The 21,532-nt window shown below is 42.2% G+C and overlaps 1 protein-coding gene across 1 annotated transcript; it reads left to right on the top strand.

The window, feature by feature from the left end:
• The first annotated feature begins 56 nt into the window (after positions 1–56).
• Positions 57–21,206, top strand: LOC311496479 (uncharacterized protein). Its single transcript, XM_084556355.1, has 11 exons — positions 57–266; positions 395–507; positions 625–771; positions 908–1,057; positions 1,835–1,944; positions 2,046–2,169; positions 3,216–3,308; positions 3,912–3,980; positions 9,077–9,130; positions 13,012–13,164; positions 20,028–21,206. The coding sequence occupies exons 1-11, from the start codon at positions 200–202 to the stop codon at positions 20,205–20,207; spliced, it is 1,260 nt and encodes a 419-aa protein (XP_084412481.1). The 5' UTR covers positions 57–199; the 3' UTR covers positions 20,208–21,206.
• Positions 21,207–21,532: the final 326 nt, after the last annotated feature.

Raw genomic sequence — 21,532 nt, 5'->3', positions numbered from 1 at the left:
TTAAAAAACGGTTTATTCTGAACCGTTGGTATTATGTCCACTAGCCCTCTCCGTAGCAGCCGTGTTGTCACTGCTTGCGCATGCGCACGATATGCCTTAGCTCACAAACTTGCTTTCCACGCGTGTCTTAGATTCATGCTTTAGAAAAAGCATTTTAAAGCCATTCATTGTGGAAATATAAGACGTGTTTTTCATCACCATGGGAGGTCAGGCTAAGGGCAAAAAGAAAAACAAACCGAAGAGGAAAGACAACCGACCAGGCAATGGTAAGTTGTTCAGTTAATGACATTTAGCTAGTTCTGTACAGTATTTAACTTAAGAGAATACTTAACTTGTTTTTGTTTTGATGGTGACAGAAACTTATGTTACCTGTACACTTGTCATGTCATCCTAGGAGAAGGAGGATTTGTTTGTCTATCACCACAGGAAAGGATGAAACTAAGAATGCACGAAAAAGCCAAGAAGAAGTCAGCTGAGAAGTACTCAGTACTACAACTCCTAGAGAAGGTCACAAATGGATAACATAACCATGATCTAGATATGTCATGTCTTCATTTTTATTTTTAAATAATATGTGTGATTCTTCTAAAGCTGCCTAATGTTATGTGATGATTTGTTGTATAGACAGAAGAATGCATGGACAGCTTTGACTTCGACATGGCTGGCCTTTTCTGTCAGCGAGCCTTGGATGTGGAGCCCACCAACCTGCAAGCTCTGGACATGCTGGGACACATTTGCTCTGAACTGGGAGACACACAGAAAGCTAAAGGAATATCCTTTGTGCATTTTACTTTCTTGTTGGGTGCATGTCAGCAATTCAGTCATTTGACAGAACACACGGCTGTGATACTTTGATTGTGTTCTGCAGCAGTGGAGGTTTTTGACATCCTTGACTAAGTCTCTCTAAGCTTTTCTGCGTGCGGTGGAGCTGAGCCCAGATGTAGGCCACAGTAAGTACATGTACCTGGGACAAATCCACACAGGCCAGGAGGCTGTGGACTACTACACTAAAGGAACACAAATCCTACTTTCCACATTGGAGAAACAAGACACAACGGTGAGTGAACACACACAGAGTCTCCTCTTAACTAAGGCTTAATGCTAGTGAATGTTGTTTATATTCACAAGAGGGTGCTGTTGGACAGTTTATGAATAATTATCTAGCTATCTAGCTATCTGTTTGTTATTATCTTGCACACAGAGGGAATAGTAGCGTATGCATGCAATGAAACGATGATGTAAGATGTAATAATGAATTTAAAACAACCACAGTTGGTGTAGCAGTAAGGTGTACAAGCATTAAGTAAATAGTAAGGCAAAGGAGAAATGCCATTACGATATGCTGTTTCAGTGGCACAGGTTCAGGTTGTTTGAATTTATTTTTTTTTTTTTTTTTTACATTAACCTAGCAATATACATACATTATGGCTTTTAATGTCAGTAAGAAGTAGAAGTGTATTGTTCTTATAACAGATGTTGTATATTAAAAAGGAAATGTGTTCGCTGTTCTGCATAATTTACAGTATATGTTCAAGACTTTATCACAGCGGATATTCTGTCATAGCTGGAAGAGCACAGATGTCACTAATGGCACAGGCAATGTTCTATTTAAGTGTCTCAGTACGCCATGACAGTGAGTCAGCGTGTACAGTACCAGCAAAACTCAATCAAATGCAGGGAATTAATGCCATCATGAATTGAATCAACTGCCTCTTTGATTTTCCACTATTGCCATTCTTGCCTAATCTGTCCTGTCCTTCGGTTTAGATTTATGATAGTCATAAATATAGACTTTAAAATCTCATGAGAAAACGACCCTGTTCTATTTATGCAGGCTCAGGCTGGAGCTGCTGCCCTACCAGATGAGGACCCCGTCCTGCCCACCATGAAGGATGTTAGTGTAGCCTACTGCTCCATCGCTGAGATTTACTTAACAGACCTCTGGTACTAGAGCACACAGAGCTGAACTCTTGACACTTATAACCCCACTCCATGTCGCGTCTCTGGTAACGAGCTGAGATTTGTCTTTCTCCGTGTGCATGTAGCATGGAGGAGGGCGCTGCGGACAAGTGCAGAGAGTTCATTGAAAAAGCATTACAGTATCACCATGACAACCCAGAGGCTCTTCAGCTTATGGCCAGTTACCTGTTCAGTACGGAGAGAAACCAGGTCAGCTCACACACACACTCACACTCACTCACACACACAGGCACAGACACGCAGAGGATGAGTTATCACCGCATTAAAGCAGGAATCTGCTGAGTTAATTATTCTGAGCAAATTGAATTGTATGTCATTAATCAGCAGATGGACACTTACATTAACACGCACACGCACACAGACAGGTCAGGCCGATAGGAATGTTAATTACCGGGTGGATCATTGAGGTCAAATATACATCTGATAAAGCGAGGGATTAGCATATTGGACTCGATTTGGAAAATATATCAGAGGAAGTTATGCAGTATGTAGCATTTTGCAATGAAAGAACTTGAGAAGAACATTTAAATAATGTTTTCTGTACATCAACAAAAATGTTGCTTATTCAGGAGATAGGTCTTAACTATCTGTAACTTTAATGGCAGGCGGCATTTACAGTTTTTAACTGTGTATAATATAATTTGTTTCATAACATAATGTGTAATATAACATTTTTTCTACTTAACAATATAATACGGCCAGAACTGCTCACCGTGATGTCTGTGGATTATCCACAGTAGCCAGTCTGTTGTTGGTTTTACCTTTTGCTTTGAACACCACAGTGATATTCAGCTCACCTTCAATATATTGGAAAAGGTTCAGCAGTGAATATCTTGGAACTTGATCAAATAAACATACAACTACCTGTAAAAATTACTCTTAGTGCACTCGCATCACCAAACTGATTAAAGTCTAAAAGAAAATGTAAAGTTTCATTTGACCTGTAATACTAGCTGTAAGCTGTAGGGGTCAGCCTGGCTCCAGTCACATTTCACATCTTCCCATGTTGTTTTTTTTGTTTTTAATAGTTGTAATAATTTCAATAACAAGAATAATAATGAAATTCTTCATAAATGAATCCAAAGGTCAGAAAACTAATCTGTAACAATAAACAACAGCATCAATCTGCGGCGGCTGATTTGAGTGAGACTTAATTCTCTTGTCGTTTCAGTTTGTTTAGATAATAATGACTTCATTTCACATCTTTGCACGCATGTGAATTTTTCTGTCTTCAGGAAGGGAAAGAGTACCTGTTGAAGAGCGTAGGAATGTGGCTGCCGGCACAGAAACAGGGCGCCGCTTCTCCCACCGCAGACGAAGACGTGCAGGTGAGTGAGAGCTGTGGTTGGCATTTTTCTCACTGGAACGACTGCCAATAAGATCCTAGTTTATTTATAAATCCCCTTCAACTAACAGGATTTTCACGGTGTGCTTTTGCACCGCTCAACAGCATGAGGACACGAATAAAAAATAAAATAAAACGATGGCACAAATACCTCACAAACACGAATGCTTTTGTGTGAGAAGAGAAAGCAGGCACGAAAGGCAGCACCAGGAATAATTACTCTGAAGCTTCTTTGAAAAAAGAAACAGAACTGGCTGAAATGTGAAAGCTTAATAAAGATCAACAAATAAATGTACTCGAGTTTACATTCAAATACCGAATCTGAGTGATGTACATGGGTCAGTGTAATATTTGATACACAAAGACCAGTGACACCGCTGCTATGACTCTTATCTCCAGGAGCAGGTTGATCTGAGCTCAGTGTGAAACTGTGATTAACAGCCACACAGCCGCAGAACGTTTTTGTACCTTGAAATTGGATCGTGTTATTATCAGACAAAAGAAAAACTATGTTTGTGGATGCTTGTGTAAACACTCGCTGCAGAGGTGTCCCTTTTTTTTTTTTTTCTTCCCCCCCCCCCCACAGAATGAGATCCCCCCGTATGAGTCTCGCATCACCACAGCCAAACTGCTCATCGAGTCGGAGGAGTACGAGGTAAAGTGTTTGTCGTGTGTTGTGCTCGCCTGCTCTGTTGTTGTCAGTCTGTGTATGTTTCGTGGCGGGAGGGCCGCCTGGCATTTGTATGTGTGTGTGTGTGTGTGTGCTTTGCTTTCTAGTGAATAGCGCCAAAGGTGGGAAGGCCATGCCTGGTCTTTATCCCCTCCAGAGTTTAGTGTCAATAATTGAAGAGTGGTATTTACAGAGAGGGACAGGGGTAAGGGGGCGCGCAGGGGAGGAGGGATAGAGAGAAGAAATTAACCAAAAAAAAAAAAGGAAGGAAGGAAGCTGTATTTCCGTTGAATTGCTGCCATATCTTTGAAACATTGCACTTGTCTACTAAATCACTCATCAGCTTCCAGCATTGATGGCCTTGATTTCAGCGGCTTACTGCCTTCAGTTGCTAAAACCTCTAACAGTCATTAACTCTGCAATCATTTTCCGTGATTGCCGCCACACCAACAGCGGTCCAGCTATTTTCTGTTGTGATCCAAAGATTAATTTTTAGTCACTCTTGTTGAGTGGTTTATGGTTATTACTGACAGGAAATGAGAACGGTGTCCTGTTTTTTTTTTTTTTCCCCTCCACTCTCACATCCAAATGGCTCAGCTGCAGTTATATCTTTGGGTGCGTGTGTGCGGGGAGATGGGCTGTCAGGTGTATCCGTAAAATGACAACGTCTCGGTCCACAGTTTTTGACGTGTCGTTTGTCTTCATCCGCCTGTTGGTGTCACCGAGCCCGAAGCGAACGCCGCACCCGTTCTCGGTGCTTTATAATGTCAGATATTTTGCCATGTGTGCAAGTATGCATACACACACACACACAAACACGCACTCTAGTTTGGTCATATTTGCTTTTAGCCATCTGAAAGTTTCTGATGGCGATTGAGTTTAAGGGTGGAAGTAGAGTAGGAGCAACTATTATCTGCATGTCTCTACCAGACTGGGACTGGATTCGGATTTGATAGGAACATCCTCTCCTCTCTTTAATTCCTCCACCACACGTACATGCATACACACACTTCTGCACTTACTATTTCTCCCCGTGGGCTAAAGATCTATTCACATCTCGAAACTCTGTGTAAAGTTGTGTGCTTCCAATCTGTGTGTGAATCAGTTTAAAGGCTACCTTCAGAGCAGGTTGCAAGAATGTAACCATTTATCTGAGCTCTCCCTGTTGAATATTTTGTTTGGCCTGTGCAAAGGCTAGATATTCGGATCAATATATTTGCCAAGGAAAAATATTAAAGCAATTTTAGTTTTTTTTCTGTTGCTGCACTGAGTATACATCTATTTCTGGTAAATCATTCTAGAATATCATAAGTGGTAGGGGTACGACCGTCTTCTCTGCCAAAGAGCAATTTTCTGTCTCAGGCTCTTTATCTGATTAGTGCAGCCTAGCCTTGTTCATCCTGTCATTTCTGTGGTTAGAGATTAAATTGGAGTAAAGTGGACACTTTTGCCAAAATATCACTGTAGTAGAATAACGTCGCCGTATTGCATGCGACGGCGACAAATCCCATCACAAAAACAAAAATGAGATGCTTTCCCCCACGGGCACGAGAGCAGTCAGAACTTCTCACATTATACGACCTTTGCTCCGTGAAAACAACACCTCTGCCCTTTATCCTCGGAGGTTTTTAAGGTTACATTTCATTAAGGCGAATCAGTTTCTTTTGACGGTAATGGGAGCGGTCATCAAAAATGGCGCCGACGGGCAAGCCTGTGCAACACTCGTGATAAAACCAAAGTAGCAAGGTGTGCATGTTGTAAAAAAACACAAGTGCATGGGGGATATGATTCAGGAGGTTTTGGAGGTTTTTGGAAACGGGGACACCGCAACATCAGCTGATTTAGAAAGCGTTACATTATTTGATTGTCTTTTTTTTACTTTAAAAAAAAAAAAAAATCAATCGACTGCTGCTCTTCTTCTCTTCAGTCGTCTGTTTCTGAGAAGCGTGGATCTGTGCCATTTAAACAAAACTCTTTTTTTTGGCTGTCATTTGCAAAATGCTAATGGAGTAAGAGCACATGAGGGGCGTGAAGGCAACATAAGTGAGATAAGTGTGAAGCCGTCCTCGTCCAGCAGCGTGATATTTTAATTATTTTTGAGACAGTCTCCGTAGTGCTGAAACAGTGAGTTAATTAATAGTTTAGTTGCTGTAATGGACAGAAAATAAATTGACAAGAGTTTACATAACTGATTAAGTTTTTTTAGCCCTTCATCAATCAACATTAATTGGTTCCCGCTGTTGTCCTCTTTCTGTATGAGCAAATATTTGTAAATCAAATATCTTTTCGAGACAATTTGATTGCCTCGGGCACATTGCGATGGACGTTTTAGCTTTTTTTTCTCCCTGATATTTCATAAACTAAACGAGTTCTCGGATGATTAATTGATTAGATGATAAAGTCATTTATCAAACAAAAACACCTTCTCCTCTATGATTCTCTCTACTCCCGTGTGAAGGTTTGCTCCTCGTTTCTTTTTTTTTAATAGAATATCCTGACAAAAGAATCAGTTTGACCTTGTCAGTCTTTCAGTTTGTCTAGTAAATAATTAAATAAAAAAAAATTACAGGATTATTTAAAAACGAAGGTTGCTTATTGGATGCTTCATTGTTTTCTACTGACGTGATAAAAATACATGTGCTTTGTAGTAACAGTGCGGTCTTTAGAGATCACAGCTTCTCACTGTCGCACAAACACATCCTTCACACGCACATTAACATCATCACCACCGCAGATTCACTTGCCGCACAGCAGACAGACAGACAGACAGACAGGCAGACACCCTCCCTCCCCTGACATCCATTAAGGTGTCTTTCAGCGTGGTCGTCCCAGCAGCTGATGGGTAGTTACGCACCTTGTCGCTGCCACTCCCGTTGGCCTCGGTGGTGTTTATTAAATGTTTCTGTTCTTAAATTTAGCTCGCGACGCGCGGCTTGTACTTCTCAATATTACTTGCAAGTACAGTTAGCAGTGACAAGCCCAGGATTTATTTACTTAAGTGTAGCCGCCCCTGTTTGTGCGTGTATGTGTGTGAGAGATACGGCTTGCCCTCGCTTGTAAAGTGATTTGTCTCTCTCCTGTCTCTGCCGTGCGCGCCAGTAAAATGATTCTGTTAAACAAAATTGCCTGACGATTACACGCACACACACACACACACACACACACCCACACACACCCACACAAAGTGCACACGCACACAATAGATATTATAAATGAGTTCCTCCGGAGAGTGCTGCTTTTTTTTCTTTTTCCCCTTTAACAGGTCTTGAAGTAAAGAGGACAACGTGTACGTAGTGTCTTTGGCATGTGTAGATGTGTGCGTGTCTTTGTGGTGCACCGTGGTTGTTCAAGGACCACATTTGCTGCGGTTAATAATATCTTTTTTTTTTTTTTTTCTTGTAATACCCTCCTTCCAATTTTCTCACTCTCTCCTTCGTAGTATCCCCTCTTTTCCCCTTATCTCCACGGAAATATTAATCTTGTTGTTGTTTAGAGCGTGGAGCCGGTTAAGAATCTCTGAATCTTTAATCACTCGCCCCTGGGCTGACCAGTGTAGTTAGGAAGGAGTGCAGTTGGGGGATGATATAATGGTTATCATTGCTCACTTATCCTTGCTCCCAGATATCTCTTGTTCTATTTTTGTTGCCCCCAAACTGCCTGTCCTATCAGTTGTTTAATACCCAGACAGATTTTTACTCTTATCATTTATATCTCATGCTTGGCTCAAATGACTGTGTGTGTACAAGTGTGTGTGTGTGTGTGTGTCTGCCACACTGCTGTGATACAATGAAAGTCAAGTAGATAATTCAGACGCTGGGCATGAATCCATTCATCATCAGCTGGGATTAGGTGTTTTTGTTTGTGTATTTTTAATCAGTCATTAATTAATTAAAGACAATGGGTTTTTCAGCTGATAATTGCTCTAGCAATCAATCAACTGACTCCCTGACACGCACATTTGCACAGTCTTAACGAGATACTCTCAATTAACCTGACTCTCCTCTGTTCTATGAAGGCGGCAGACCTCTTTATTGCCACCGGAACCACGTAGGCTTAATGAAAGGAGGAGAGAACCTCAGAAGAGCGGGAGGGGGAAAAAATTAGGAAGCTCTCCAGCTAATACGACTGCCTTAACAAGAAACAAGTCCTGCTTGTTGTGCTCACTTTCGTGTGCAGCTTTGTTGTAGCGGCAGACTGGAAGGCGGTGTGTGTGTGTGCGTGCGTGCGCAGCTGTGCGAGTGTCTTTTATTCTTGCCCTTCACCACGGGTGATTGGCTAACAGTCGCCTCCAACCTGAAGTTGACAAAAATCAATATATCATCACCTGGGGCCTCACACACACACACGGACGCACACACACACGGACGCACACACACACACCACAACCACAGGTTCCATAAGGAGAGGGATGGAGAAAAACAAACACACTGCCTACTTTAGTCAAGGTCTGATTTCTGTAATGGAAACTTCCCACAGAAACTGACCCAAACCACACTATGACAAAGGTCACCTAACATTAAACTCCTTTGAGACCTCGAGACGCCTCTCTAGGACTCTGCAGGGCGGAAATCAGACAAATACTTGTGAGGCAGGGGAAAATGGACACTGGGCCAGGTTGATCTTTAGCTTTATAATGCATCCTATGGAGTGCAGCAATGACACAAAAAAATGCATTGACTGTTAATGTCAGTAAATGGATTAAAAGGGCCGTCGTGGACGACTGCTAGAGTGACTATTGACTGTGCGATAAGCACTGGCGAGCGTGTCTATCGACGGCCATGTCTGTTTGCCTTGTTTGTATCGACGATGTGGTGTATGGAATGCTGACCTCTTAGATACTTATCAGACCCTCTGATCACTCTGATTGATTGAGCTTCCCGCAAGATACGAAACGCTGAGCAACAACGAGGCGTTTGTCTGTGTGTATTTGTTTGTTTGTCTCTGGGCTGGAGCTGGGGGGAGATTGTGTGTACTGACGAATTTGTAAAACCTGAAAAGATTTTATCTTACTGTTCTGGTGGTTTTATCCTGGTTTCAAAATTCAAATTCTTTTCATGTCACGTTTTTTTTTTTTTTTTTAGACGGCAGTAGATGTCTTGGAGGGTCTTCTGGAAGAAGATGATGAAGTTGTCCAGGTAAGCAAATGACGTTGTAGCATGGCATAGCCAGACTCAATTGTCATCACACCCCAACGTGCAATTTTGATTTCATTATGTTTCAACCAGTACAGTGGAAATAAAATAAAAATAAACACAGTTGCATAGTCCTACAACCAAATGGAGCTAGTGTGTTGTAAATAAATTCAACTCAACGGCCCCCAGGTGATGTTCATGCCTACGTCGTTGTTGCTCTTCTGTCCATCACCGCCCAAACAGTTTAATTGGCCTGGCACATATTTCTCGGGGACTCCAGACCAACTTTCCTCCACAAATGTTTTTGTGGGTGGGGAAAGTTCCAGGCTAATAAAGTTGTAGACCAGCTGTTTATGTCTGTCATGCTTGGCAGCGTTGCCAAGTGCCAAAATGTCTTGTACATTCATCTGTTCCTTTGCGTTTGCGGGCATTTTGTTCGATCTCATTTTGTGTTGCGAGTATCTTTCGCCGGCGGAAACCATCAACCGATCAGAGAAACGGAAGATTAACTTCTCGTGTGTCTTGCTAATCGTGCACCTAACTGCAGCCACGAAAATGATACACAGAAAAATGGCGTGTGGATGAGATTGATGTAGCTGTGAGTCGGCTCGCGGAGATAACAACTCCTAAATCGACATATTACACATCTTGAAAAATTCGCAGCTCTTGGCAGACTGATACTGCGGTTTAGTCGGGGAAAGCAAAATACTTTCATCAGAAATTTGAACCATGAACGCGACGTCAGGCTGAATGAAGCGAAACTAAAAGCGGCTGTTCAGTCTGATTATCGGGCGGGTCCATCCCGATTCTTAAAAACATTGTTCCGGGGGGAAATCTAGGAGGATTGTGTATATGTGTGTTACCTCTTGGCAATCCACAGGATTAAGTGATGTCTGTTTATGAGTCCCCTTACAGGCAGTCTTATTATGATACAGTAGCCGCTGCTGGATCAGACTAGCTTGTAGGCAAATCTCTCATTGCCCCAGTGGGAAGGAGAACCTCTCCTCTTAACTCCTTCTGTTTGTATACCCAAACATTTGCATTGCTTTCTCTCACCACTCCAACGCTCATACATAGAGCAGGATTCTGAACGTTTCAGAGTGGTGTAAATGGCGGTGTGTTTTCTGTTCTTCAGCTGGAGCTATGCACTGTCAGCGTGTTCCAGTTCCCCACTGTCAGTACCATAGAAAGTGAAGGTGCGCCACTGAATGTCAGATAGAAGAGCACGGCAGTGTGTCTCTCTCTCTCTCTCTGCCCCACTCCCCCTCAGGCTCAGCCTCCCACACACACCCCTCAGCTGACAGATTGAGAGCAGTCATCGGGGGGCTGAACTTTTAAACTCACTTCAGAGACGCACAGCTGTGACACTCAATTTGAGCGGGCCTCCAGCCAACCGCATATACATGCAGTCACCGGTTCTAGCGGTCAGAAAGTGTTTTGCCTGATCACATCGCAGCTACAGTCCCTGAGTCATATTTATGATGTCAGAACTGGATGATAGACGCATTTAACTAGTCTCTCTCTCTCTCACTCCCTCTCTCTCTCTCTCTCACTCCCTCTTTTGCCCCACTCTCTTTGTCTTACATTCTCTCTTATTTCCTCGCTTAAGTGCAGCAGATAAGTGGTTAGCTCTCGCCTCCGTCTGCTTGCTCTTGCGTATCTCGGAAGTTGGAAGCGAACTTATATAACGCCAAGACTGCACAAACAACCGAGCTAGTTCCTTGCAAATCTTGTTTCAAAGCTATTCCATTGATTCATGATGCTTTTGTTCTTCCTTCAGCAGCACCATATGGGAACTAAGATGTGCCTTCACTTTGAAATTACAATAGTCCCAGTGATTTTGATTGACAGACACTGCATTTATTTTATTATGTGTGCTTCTGTCTGGGGTTGTAGAAGGCTACAGTGGATTCTCTGAAGTTCTTAATTAGCTAACTTTGTCATGTTTTAATTCTGAGTGCATATGCTAGAACAGTCCTCACCACATACACGCGAGTTTCGGGGCGGGCCATCTGTAAAGAGTTTTCTACCCTTGTGCTAGCTGCTTTGACCGCATACAATGGTTTTCCTTTCACCGGGTGAAAATATTGAATTTCATTGACCCATTTTTCCTCTTTCTTACTTGAATATACACATATATAGAGAGAAGAACACGTCCTTTCTAAGTCATGCTTTCAGAGAAAATGTTTCAGTGATAAAAAATGTCATACTGTGGGTTCTGCAACATTACTACATTTATCCAGTGCTGCCGTTGTTCTGATAAGTATGGCTGCAGGGGGTAGCCTCCCACTCAGCATGCTGAGCGGCAATTCCGAATTCAGTGTGGCATGCCTTGATGTGTTTGTTAGCTAAATGGTTGATTTGGCAGAGGTGCAGGTCCCTACTGCCTCTGCCCTCGCTGAATAATGAACAAAGCTGATATTCGTTTCTCGGTTGTGAAGTACAGTGGGTGGGTGATCTTTGGCCTCAGATGAGAGGCGCGCGCACACCTCCAAGTTCACCCATCGGTGAACTTGGAGGTGTTCTGAGGTGGAGGACGGAGGACGAAGCACAGCTCAATACGTGCAAACATGCGAGAGGGGAAATGTGTGATTGCAGAAAAGAAAGATAACAAGCTGCGTTTGCTGTGTTCCAGCGTGCTAAATACCGGTTAAAAATATACATACCCTCTGTTTGAAATAATCCCACTGCTCCACAGAGTTCAAAGTATAACACAGGGTTTTTTTTTTTGAGCATATTCTTCATAAGGCATCAAATTAAATCAGCCTGTCAGTTAAAAGGCACTTGACACTTGTGTGATGCTCTCTTGTATTGAGTGATTCTCACACATGAGGTGTCAGAATCGTGCCAAGAATTGTATGTTTGCAAAAGAGGAAGATGAATGCGACGCAAGTACAAGGAAGACCGCTTCGTATTACGAGTGAAATCAAATTGTTTGACTTTGTCACAATGGAAGACGGCTAATCTACCAGAATGACATAAGATAATGATTTTAGATTATTCAAGGAATTATATTGTTCTCCCAGTGACTGAGCTTGATATTCTCCGTCGGCTCAGCCCTCACCAGCTGTTGTGATGTGTTTTATAAACGAGGCAGTTTCTTGAGCAAATTGCCAGTCTTTTGCCACATTGATGGATCTTAAGCTGTGTGTGTTTAAATAATCAAAAGCCTCACTCAGTAAATGAATATTGCACAAATTTGAGGGAGTGTGCAGATGTTTTTTCTTCTGAAGGAGCCTCTGCAGCTGCAAAGAAGAAATCATAGTGTTGGCCTGTTTAAGTAGGAAGGTGTGAAATATTTAAGCATGATAAAAACTGTCAATCTGCAGTGTCAGGGCTCCGTGGGGGCCCTGTTGATAGTTTTTATGTCTGGTATTGTGCTTCTTTTCTTCCTCCATTTCCAACAAAGTAAAACAAGTACTTGTGGGAAATCATTGAAGGTGCAAATTTAAAGTTATGTGCAGAATAGAAACAATTAACAGTTGGATAAATATATATATATATATATAAAAAAAAAACTAATTTAAAGGTTAATATTGTTCACAACACAAACTGTGAGGATGATATGATTTGAAATAGAAAAAGAAGATATTTGCCTGAGGGAGTTGATTTTCATTTTGTTATATTATGTTATAGTTTTTTTTTTATATGGTAATTGCATCTTTTGCTACAGAAATATAAAAATAGCTTATAATAAAACAAGATGTTCAACGCACAAGTCACAGGTTTGATGTTATTGTGAGGCTTCTCTGTGTGTTCATGACCTGTCCCATGCAACTTTGAATATGATTTCATGCAGATATTCTTTGCGAGTTTCACAAATCCATTTCTCTCCGTCTGTATCTTTGCACCCCAACCTTCCTCTCTTTCTCGGCGCCTGCCAGGTGTGGTATCTCTCCGGCTGGGTGTGTTACCTTCAGTGGGAAAAGGCGAAGGAGCAGCAAGAAAGAGAGGGAAGAGAAGTGACGGAAGAGGAGAAGGAGGAGTGGAACGCGTTGAAGGAGGCGGCCAGGTCGTACCTGACCAACGCTAAGAAGGTAATTGGGGTCAACATATCCTCTATTTAACTCACTGTTCCAGTTACTATGCTTCCAAGTTGTTTCATAGTTCACATTTAATCACTTATCTGGTGAATAGTTTTCGCCCGAGACTTTTTATACAAACATTTCAGACGTTTTATGCTTATACCTTCTCTAGTGTGATTAATTGTCTGTTAGACATTTTAAGATGCCACTTTGAACTCTGGTTAATTGCGAAGGACGTTTCCCACTGCTCATTGCTAACGTATTCAAATAAAACAATTAACAAATTGCAGATAATATTAGTAGTAAAATATTATTAATAACAGGCCTCCTTAACCTGTAAAGGTTAAATGCTGAGAATTTATATATTTATGAATGAGCAATAATGATCTATTTATGTTTTAGTAGCATGATATAAAATGGTTTAGTACTTACTGGGTTCAATGAAAACTTTCATTTTTAATAAAATGGTGAGGACTGTTCGAGCAACTGCACTTTTTTATATTTACTAGTATATTTTCTTTGAATGCCACGGCAAGTGCAGGCATTTTACTTGTTTTTTTTTTTTGTTTTTGTTTTACTTGCTACTTTAAATTTTAGTTTGTCACTTTTACATTCGACTACTCATTCTGTCACTATGCACAGCAACTGTGGTGCAAATAGTTACATTCACAGCTGTCACCACATATAAGTCTCCCAAGAACATTTTATTTATTTATCGGGGAAGATGTACATACTGTACTGTGAATGTGACAGGGTCTTTACCAAGCTTCTTTGTTGCCACGGAAATGTCTTTGTATAATTTTAAAGATGTTTAAACCCTCTTTCCATTTCCCCCTCGCGTGCGCACACACACACACACGGAGTGATGTGTCTCATTCATTCTGTCATTCTGTCAGGGAGCAGTGATTCATGTAAGTCTAAAATCCAATAGGCTTGTAAATCAGACAGGACTGAAGGATGGTAGGCCGCACCTCCGATTTTCTTTCTTCTCTTTACTTCGCTCTCCTTCGCACATCCTCACACACCGTCTCTCCTTCCCTCGCGCACCATTGTGTTCTTCTGGAGATGAGTAAAGGGCTGCTTAGTGGCAATATATTGATGCCTGTCTCTCTGGCCGTCAGTGTGGTGACAGGCCCGTCTAAGCGGCATCCGCTGGGGACATCTACTTTTGAGACATGAGCGAGGCGGAGCTTGGTGCTGCCGAGAGGGAGAACAGGAGAACCTGTGAGGAGGGAAAATAAGGGAGCCGTGTGCATACAGAAATGAGCTGCCAGCGTTGTGATGAGAAAAACAAACAAGAATTGAGAAATGTGGTGAATTAAGTACTTAGCAATTTTTGTATAGAAATAAAGAATGCAAAGGAATGAAAAGGTGAAAGACTGGTAAAAGAAGTGGGCTGAGCCGTCGGAGTGTGACAAGTAAACAGCATGGCAGTTTCTTTGTGGAGTAAGTGAAGCAACAGGCGCAGGCTAATGTGCAAGGTAAATACACAAGGACCTTGAAAGGTGAGGTGGAATGTGGAGAGCGAGAGAGAGGAAAGAAAACACAGACCCCCTCGCGGTGCATTTAATTTCACAGCTTGGCTTTTCCACATATGTGTGTGCATCTGTACATGGCGTGGTTGAGATTTTCCCTTGTTTATATCAGAGCTTTGTTTCTGAGCATCACTGTGAGTGTTAATTATTAACGATGAGTCAGTCTGCTAGTTAAAATGGGCTCCAACATGGAAATGAGGCCTTGAAGCCCAACGGCTTGTTTTGGCGCCAGTCCACTTCTCTGCATACTTTATGACTTTGCTAAGCGTGCGCGAGAGTGTGTCTGTGGTGTAAGACGGTTCGAGAGAGCATGTGGGTGAGCGCAGGCAACACCTTATGTGGATACACATATTTAATTATAGTTGTGTGTGTGCCAACTTGAATATCTAATTATATGGCAGGAAACATCTTCATTATTCATCTCTTCTCCAGTCAATTCACATGCACACGGGCACACTGACGCACACGCACACTGCACTGAGCTGAGATGCTCTAAAAGCGAATGGTAGGGAAGAATGGATGGGTCGAGAGCTCACGAAAGACGTGTAGGAGAAGAGCAGGAGTGGGAGAATGAAAGGGGAGGCGAGGAAGGGAACAGATTGGATGCGGGGCGTGTGTGGGTGCACGGGGTGTAGCTGGTGAATAGTGGCGAGGGTAAAATCAATAGTAAACCGGACGTGAAATGGAATTTGAGTCTCAGCCAGATAGGGTGCGATTGAGGAAGGATCTGCAGTGTATGCACAGAGGACAATGTTATATATGTGTATGTGTGTGTGAGTGTGCACTGAAGCAGCAAGACAGCTAGGGCAAACGGAGGTCAAAAGCTTTACAATTTGAAGGGGCTGAAAAGGTATCCTGTGAGCACGGATTGTGGGGAGGGTTGGTCCAAGGTGTGATTGTCATGTAATTTTAATGCCTTTCCCTAGAAGGATGTGACTAGAGGTGTTAAGTTGTGTGTGGGTGTGTGTGTGTGCGTGTGTGTGTGTGTGTGTGTGTGTATGTGTGTGTCTGTATTTGCGGTCAGTCCTCCTGAGACTCCCGGCGACATATCCTGTCCACGCTCAGGAAGCTCTTATCTCAGCCGTCGCAAGTGAAGGAGTGTGTTTACGTTGGTATGACAGTTGTTGAAACAATTTGAATTATCCCTCTCTAACCAATGAAGAGTCGCACTGTAGTGGAGTGCCGTGGCTGGCCTGTAACGGGACAGAGGTAGCTCGATTGAGGATACAGCAAAACTTTAGAGGAGGCCACGCTTTTGGCACTGTTCTGCAAAGATGGTGGACATGTATGCCTGCAAGCACAATACACGGATGAGAGTGAAAATACGCATCTATCTTACTGACGGGAAGGTCGCCGTGCAAGAGCGAGAGAAAAGTAAAGTGGCGGGGAAACGGTCAGGAGACAAGCTAGAAGAATGATGGTATTATGAAATGAAATAAAAGGGGTGAACGAGCAGTTAAGCATAGGTGTGGAGCAGGAGGTGAACAATGATGGAATGATTAGGCTTTAACCGCATAATCAGCAGATCTTTTTTTTTCCTGCTGTTTGAGTTGTACAAAATGGTTTCTGCCATAAAATAAAGGGGAAAGAACATGCTTGCAGAAAGGGTACATTAGTGCCTCTTATTACACTTTTGTCCACTCTATACTGGGCAATGCAGGTCTACGCGTCCTAAAGAAGTATCGAAAGAAGGGAGGGGAGATTGTTCGACGTATTTTCACTGTCTGTACTTACTTGTGGTGACGACCGGTACCTTTCCTCCTTTTTATATATACATTATGCATGTATATGTATGTGCAGAACTTCAAAACAAAAAGAAGGTCTGTGCCGGTTGTGATATGATGATGTGGTAAGTGGTGTGAAGCCTCATTCAGCTGCAGAAGCACCATTATGAACACGAAGTGAACATAATTCTCTTTTGTATTAAGTTCCTTTGGGCGTTAGATTCTATTACCAAGGGTCGGAGCTATTGCTGCCATCATCATGAAGTCAGGTTTCTTCTCTATGAGTGCCGCTATGTTGATTTATACCATTTCATTCCATTTAATGTCCGGAAGATTACCACTCAGAAATACTTATTTTTCTTCCGTACCAGGGTCTACAAGTTCCCAGGTGGATATGCGCTGGCAACTGGCATTGCACTAAACCCTAAGACAGAATCTGAATCCACTACTTTTACATTATGTATGTACTCAATATTTTGAGTTTTTCAACATCCATAGGGTGTATGCCTATTTGCATGCAGTCGCTCAGTCAAGGACTGCAACAAATGATTCTATCGATATGTTTTTTCAAATGATTATTTTCCAAGTAGTTGATTAATCCTTTGGTTGACCCCTAAATACCCATATTGATCTTTTGATGTGTATGAATGATATAAACCGATTTCAGCTAATGATGCTATTCCTAAAAAAAAAAAAAATGAAATGGTTTCTTAAACCCACTGAGAGCGTGACATTAATGGAAATCTACAGTGTTTAATTTTGTGGGTATGTATGCGAAAAAACAAACCACTTGCAACTTGCAAAAACAACTCTGCATTTCCAGTGCACTTTTAGCATAAGCTCTAGACTATAGTCTTTGTTGAGTTCTTGTCTGATACACAACAGTGACTCCCAGGCACTGACCACCAAGCAACAGTCAGAAAAACACAAACTGTAATAGTCCAAACACTGAAACTTAGCGGCTGTGTTACAGTGATGCACTGTTTTCATTTTTAGTAAGCGTGCAGCATACTGGGTCTCTGCTTAAATAATTCCCACATTTTTGACATTCGGGTTCAGGGTTTTTTTCTGTAATTTTCGGTATTCCTGGCAGCGGGAGCCACCCTAATTGGGGACGGACGTAAACATTGCCTCTTCAGCTCTGGCAAACAGTCATTGCTGGTTAATGCAAAATGCATCATTTCTGGTGTGCCAGCACAGGAAAGTCACGACTGATACCAAATTTAAAATTCTGGTAAACGGCAAAATGTTACGGCTGCTGACGATCAGCATTCTGTGAATTAGTTTGGAAGGGCATTAATGTAATAGATGTTAATATATGTGTGTATGTATGTGATGTCAATTGCAAGTGTTAGTGACAACACTAACAAGATGAGGCTGATGGGATTGTCAGAGATCACAAAGTCATTATAATCCATCCTCTGGAGACCATGAATGTAGAATTTGAGTTGAGATATGTCATTGTCAAGATCACCTATATCGATAGAATGCATTCTCTAGGGACTTTGAATGCCCGTATTAACTTTCAAATCAATTAGTGGGTGTCGAGATACATTCAGAACCGCAAACGTCCAAGTCTTGGAAGAGTATTCAGCCGTAGAAAACCATGAATGTCTGTACAAATATGTTGAAATATGGCAGACACAAGCATGGTTTAGAAAAAAAACAAAAAAAACAAAAAGAATTTACGAGGAGACTTTGAGAAGACACGTGTCCATGCACCTAAGTGTGCAAGTGTATAATAAGTTGTGCACGCGAGTTGTTATGGTGGTGGTCAAGTGTGCTTTGGGCCGTGACGTAAGGCTCGAAAGCAGAGAAAAGCGGACCATGAAAAAGTTATACGATCACAAAACACACTCTCGCTCTCTCTCCAGGCGGCTCTCTGGTCCGTGAAAATGAGAAGAGAAAACATATGCCGCTGTAAATGAGAAATACCTGTGTTTTTCTTCATTTCTTTTTACTTTAGTTTTTTTTTTTCTTTTTTGCGACGGCCGTGCTGATCTCAGTAGCGCTTATTGCAGAATTTGTAAAGAATAGGTCCTGTTTGTTTAGCTGGCTGAAAGTATCACAATGAATAATGACACCCTGCTCGGCAGACACAATGGGCTATTGATTTGTAGTAAATATCACCACCTACGAATATAATTTCCAAATAGTGCTCAGCATTGTAGAACACGGAGTATGGCTGCACATGTTCAGGGTTTCAGTTACATTATTCCTCATATGAATGCACCTTCTACCTTTTACCTTGGGCTGTAATGTGCAGTTATTTTCGGTATTGAGCCAAGCCTATTGTAAAGCAAAGCCAACTGTTATTCTGAGCATTTGATGCGGATAAACATCTCCAGGCATTCAAGAGTGACACAGGTAGAATGAAAATCAGCCTTATGTGTGTGTGCGTGCGTGCGTCTGCGGCTCTCCAAGGACGCTGAGAGGGTCAACACTCACCCGATATCAGACCCTGCGCCTGGACCTGGGTCACGCTCCACCTCCCTGGAGCTCCAACCTGCAGAGACAGCAGCCACTTAAATATATATACACACACACACACACACACACTACACATTCTAACGCTCCAAATGAGTCCCCATAGGACTGCGTGTCTCCTGTCAGGACTTGCTGTTGCTTAGAGACTGGTCCTGGGGCAAAGCAGTCACACACACTCTGCTTCACTCTTGTGGCCTCGTTACACTTTTAGTAAGAATGATGGCACTCGACTGCTCGGTGTCCGTGTGCTTAAGCGACTCCGTGTGTTTGTGTGTTAAGTGCATTCAGTCAGCTAACTAGAATAATATTGTTAGATCATAGAGCCTTTCGCCGTCAAAGTATTGAATGTAAATCTCTGCATGCGTCTGCACACTGGAGTCCCACTGGGAAGCGCAGCGTTGTGTTTGCCGTCCTCAGTGACAGCATGAGTAGTTTTATCACCCAGCAACACTTTGAGTTCAGTAATTACACACAAGCAGAGTATTTTACAAAGATAAATCTGCTGGCTGCTTTCAGAGCAGGACTTTCTTAACATGCTCTCTCGCAGCACATTTCACTGAGATAACTTTGATTATGCGTGTACCACGTAACAATGCGCACGGGTTTCATTTCTCTCCGTGTTGCATGTTGCAAGAGCAAGAGGAAGATAAATGATCTTTTTGTCTCGCGCGCAGCTGAACTATGTATTAAATGTGCTGATTTGCCAAATGAAAGACAAAAAACTGTTTACCAGCGTTTTGCGAGGCGAGGCTGCCGCGCTGACAGAATGCAGATGCCGTTGGATATTTCAGTCGGCCTAACCAGCACTTAGAGACGTAAAACCTCGGGGCTGCTTGCTCCCCTCGGCTCCGAGCGTCTGCTTATGGATGCCGTAGTGATGCACTGTTAACTCCAGTGACACAAGAAAAGAGCCTCTGTTGAGAGCTTTGCACTCACCATATCTTATTTCTTGAATTGCCTCTGCAGTATAATTTTGCACTCTATATTCGCTCTCAGCGTTTCTGCTCTATAACCTACTTTATATTCGAAATCTCCTGTTTTTTTTCCCCCCTTGTCTACTTACTAGCCAATTATACACTTGTGTCATCCTTTTTTGTCTCCTTTTTTTTCCCCTTTCCCTCGTCCCCAGCTGTACAGTAAGCTGCGGTGTGATGACCAGCCGATGTTGGAGCATGTGGAGCAGCTGCTTGGCGAGCTGGGAGGAGAAATGGAGGGGGAGGAGGGAGACCCAGTCTTGGATGAAGACTATGAACCCTGTAGTGACGTGGAGGAGGATGAGGTTGAAGCAGGGGCACCTATGGAACACTGACCATACCATCTTATTTGTACTCTGTGATTTCGTTTTTCCTCATCACACTTCTCTGTAGTTATTGTGCACTCTCTAAAGTGCCTTTTTAAAGGATCTCCTTTCACACCTGCTTATCGAAGATTGCCTTTTGAATTCCTGTGATGTGCAAAAAAAAAAAAAAAAGAGTGGCATTAAAAGCTGCCGTCGACTCAATCTCTTGCACTCGGTTGTTTAATGCTTTTTGGTGAAATAAGTGCATAGTAATGCTTCCCTTAATCTCCTTGACAGATGTTGATGAAAGAAAGAAATTAGTTTTAGAGCTTTACTTCTCACCAGCAGTAAGAGCAAAACACCTTAGAATGCTTTTACCTCCTGTACAAGCCCTCGCCTGGTTTCTACAAGCAAATATACATGACACATGACCATACAAGCAAAAAGGCACAAAGGCAGGACGGTAATTATTTCAGCTATTCCCCTATACAGCAGCAGTGGTACAAGCGGTGTTTTCCTCTCTTAATGCTATCCGTTCATGTAAAGCTTATATTCCCAGTTTAAGTGCAGTACTTTTTTTTTTTGCTATTCAGTTTATTCTCTTGCTTTAGCCTTTTTTTTCCTCCCACCTTTTTTCGTATCTCATTGGATTCAATATGACAGGACACAATAGAAAGAATCTGACATTAACTTATGCAGAATGCATTTCTCTCTCTGCTACACTTTTCAAAGTGACTCGCATAAAGCCTTTCAGAGAGGAAGGCACGGGCAACTGACTTTTTTTTTTTTAAACCCAGTTTTCACACTGCACCCTTTTAAAATGCTCAGACAGGCTTTTTGTAGCGTAATGGCATTGGTTTGTGCGATGGCATGGCACAAGAACGGATAGATGCCTTTCACCCTTCCCTTATGTATATCTCTTAACATTGAGTGCAGGTGAACAGAGAGTTAATACATCTTAGTGGTGGGCTGCTCCACACATTGCTGTTCTCGAAATCTTACAAATAAACATGCATACAGTTGCAGATTAAACAGCATCATTTTAAATACAAATACATGGATGTGTAAAATGTTTGCGTTTCTCTACCCTCAAAAAAAAAAAAAATAATAATCATTTTCTAAGACACTGATATATTTGGTGCATTTTTAATGTCTCTCCCTGGGTGCCTTTTGTACCGGGGCTGCTGCTATGTGCCATACATTCCGTAACACACAGCCACCACAGAGAATTTCTCCATGCACCATGCCTGTTAACAAACACAACACACCACGGGCATCCACTGCTGCGCGGCCCCTTTGAAGAATTTCATAACCGGTAAATGGGAATATTATCTGAGATCCTGCTCCTGATAGCG

Source organism: Chelon labrosus (assembly GCF_963514085.1).
Source record: "Chelon labrosus genome assembly, chromosome: 12".
NCBI lineage: Eukaryota > Metazoa > Chordata > Actinopteri > Mugiliformes > Mugilidae > Chelon > Chelon labrosus.
The sequence above is the reverse complement of the archived record's forward strand: the minus strand, read 5'-3'. Positions and strand labels throughout refer to the sequence as shown.

Bases quoted from the DNA above. Each gene is read 5' to 3' on its own strand.
- LOC311496479 (XM_084556355.1), top strand. From the start codon at position 200: ATGGGAGGTCAGGCTAAGGGCAAAAAGAAAAACAAACCGAAGAGGAAA. The intron at 508-624 runs GTCACAAATGGA...TTTGTTGTATAG, and splicing joins TACTACAACTCCTAGAGAAG to ACAGAAGAATGCATGGACAG. The intron at 13,165-20,027 runs GTAATTGGGGTC...CCTCGTCCCCAG, and splicing joins ACCTGACCAACGCTAAGAAG to CTGTACAGTAAGCTGCGGTG.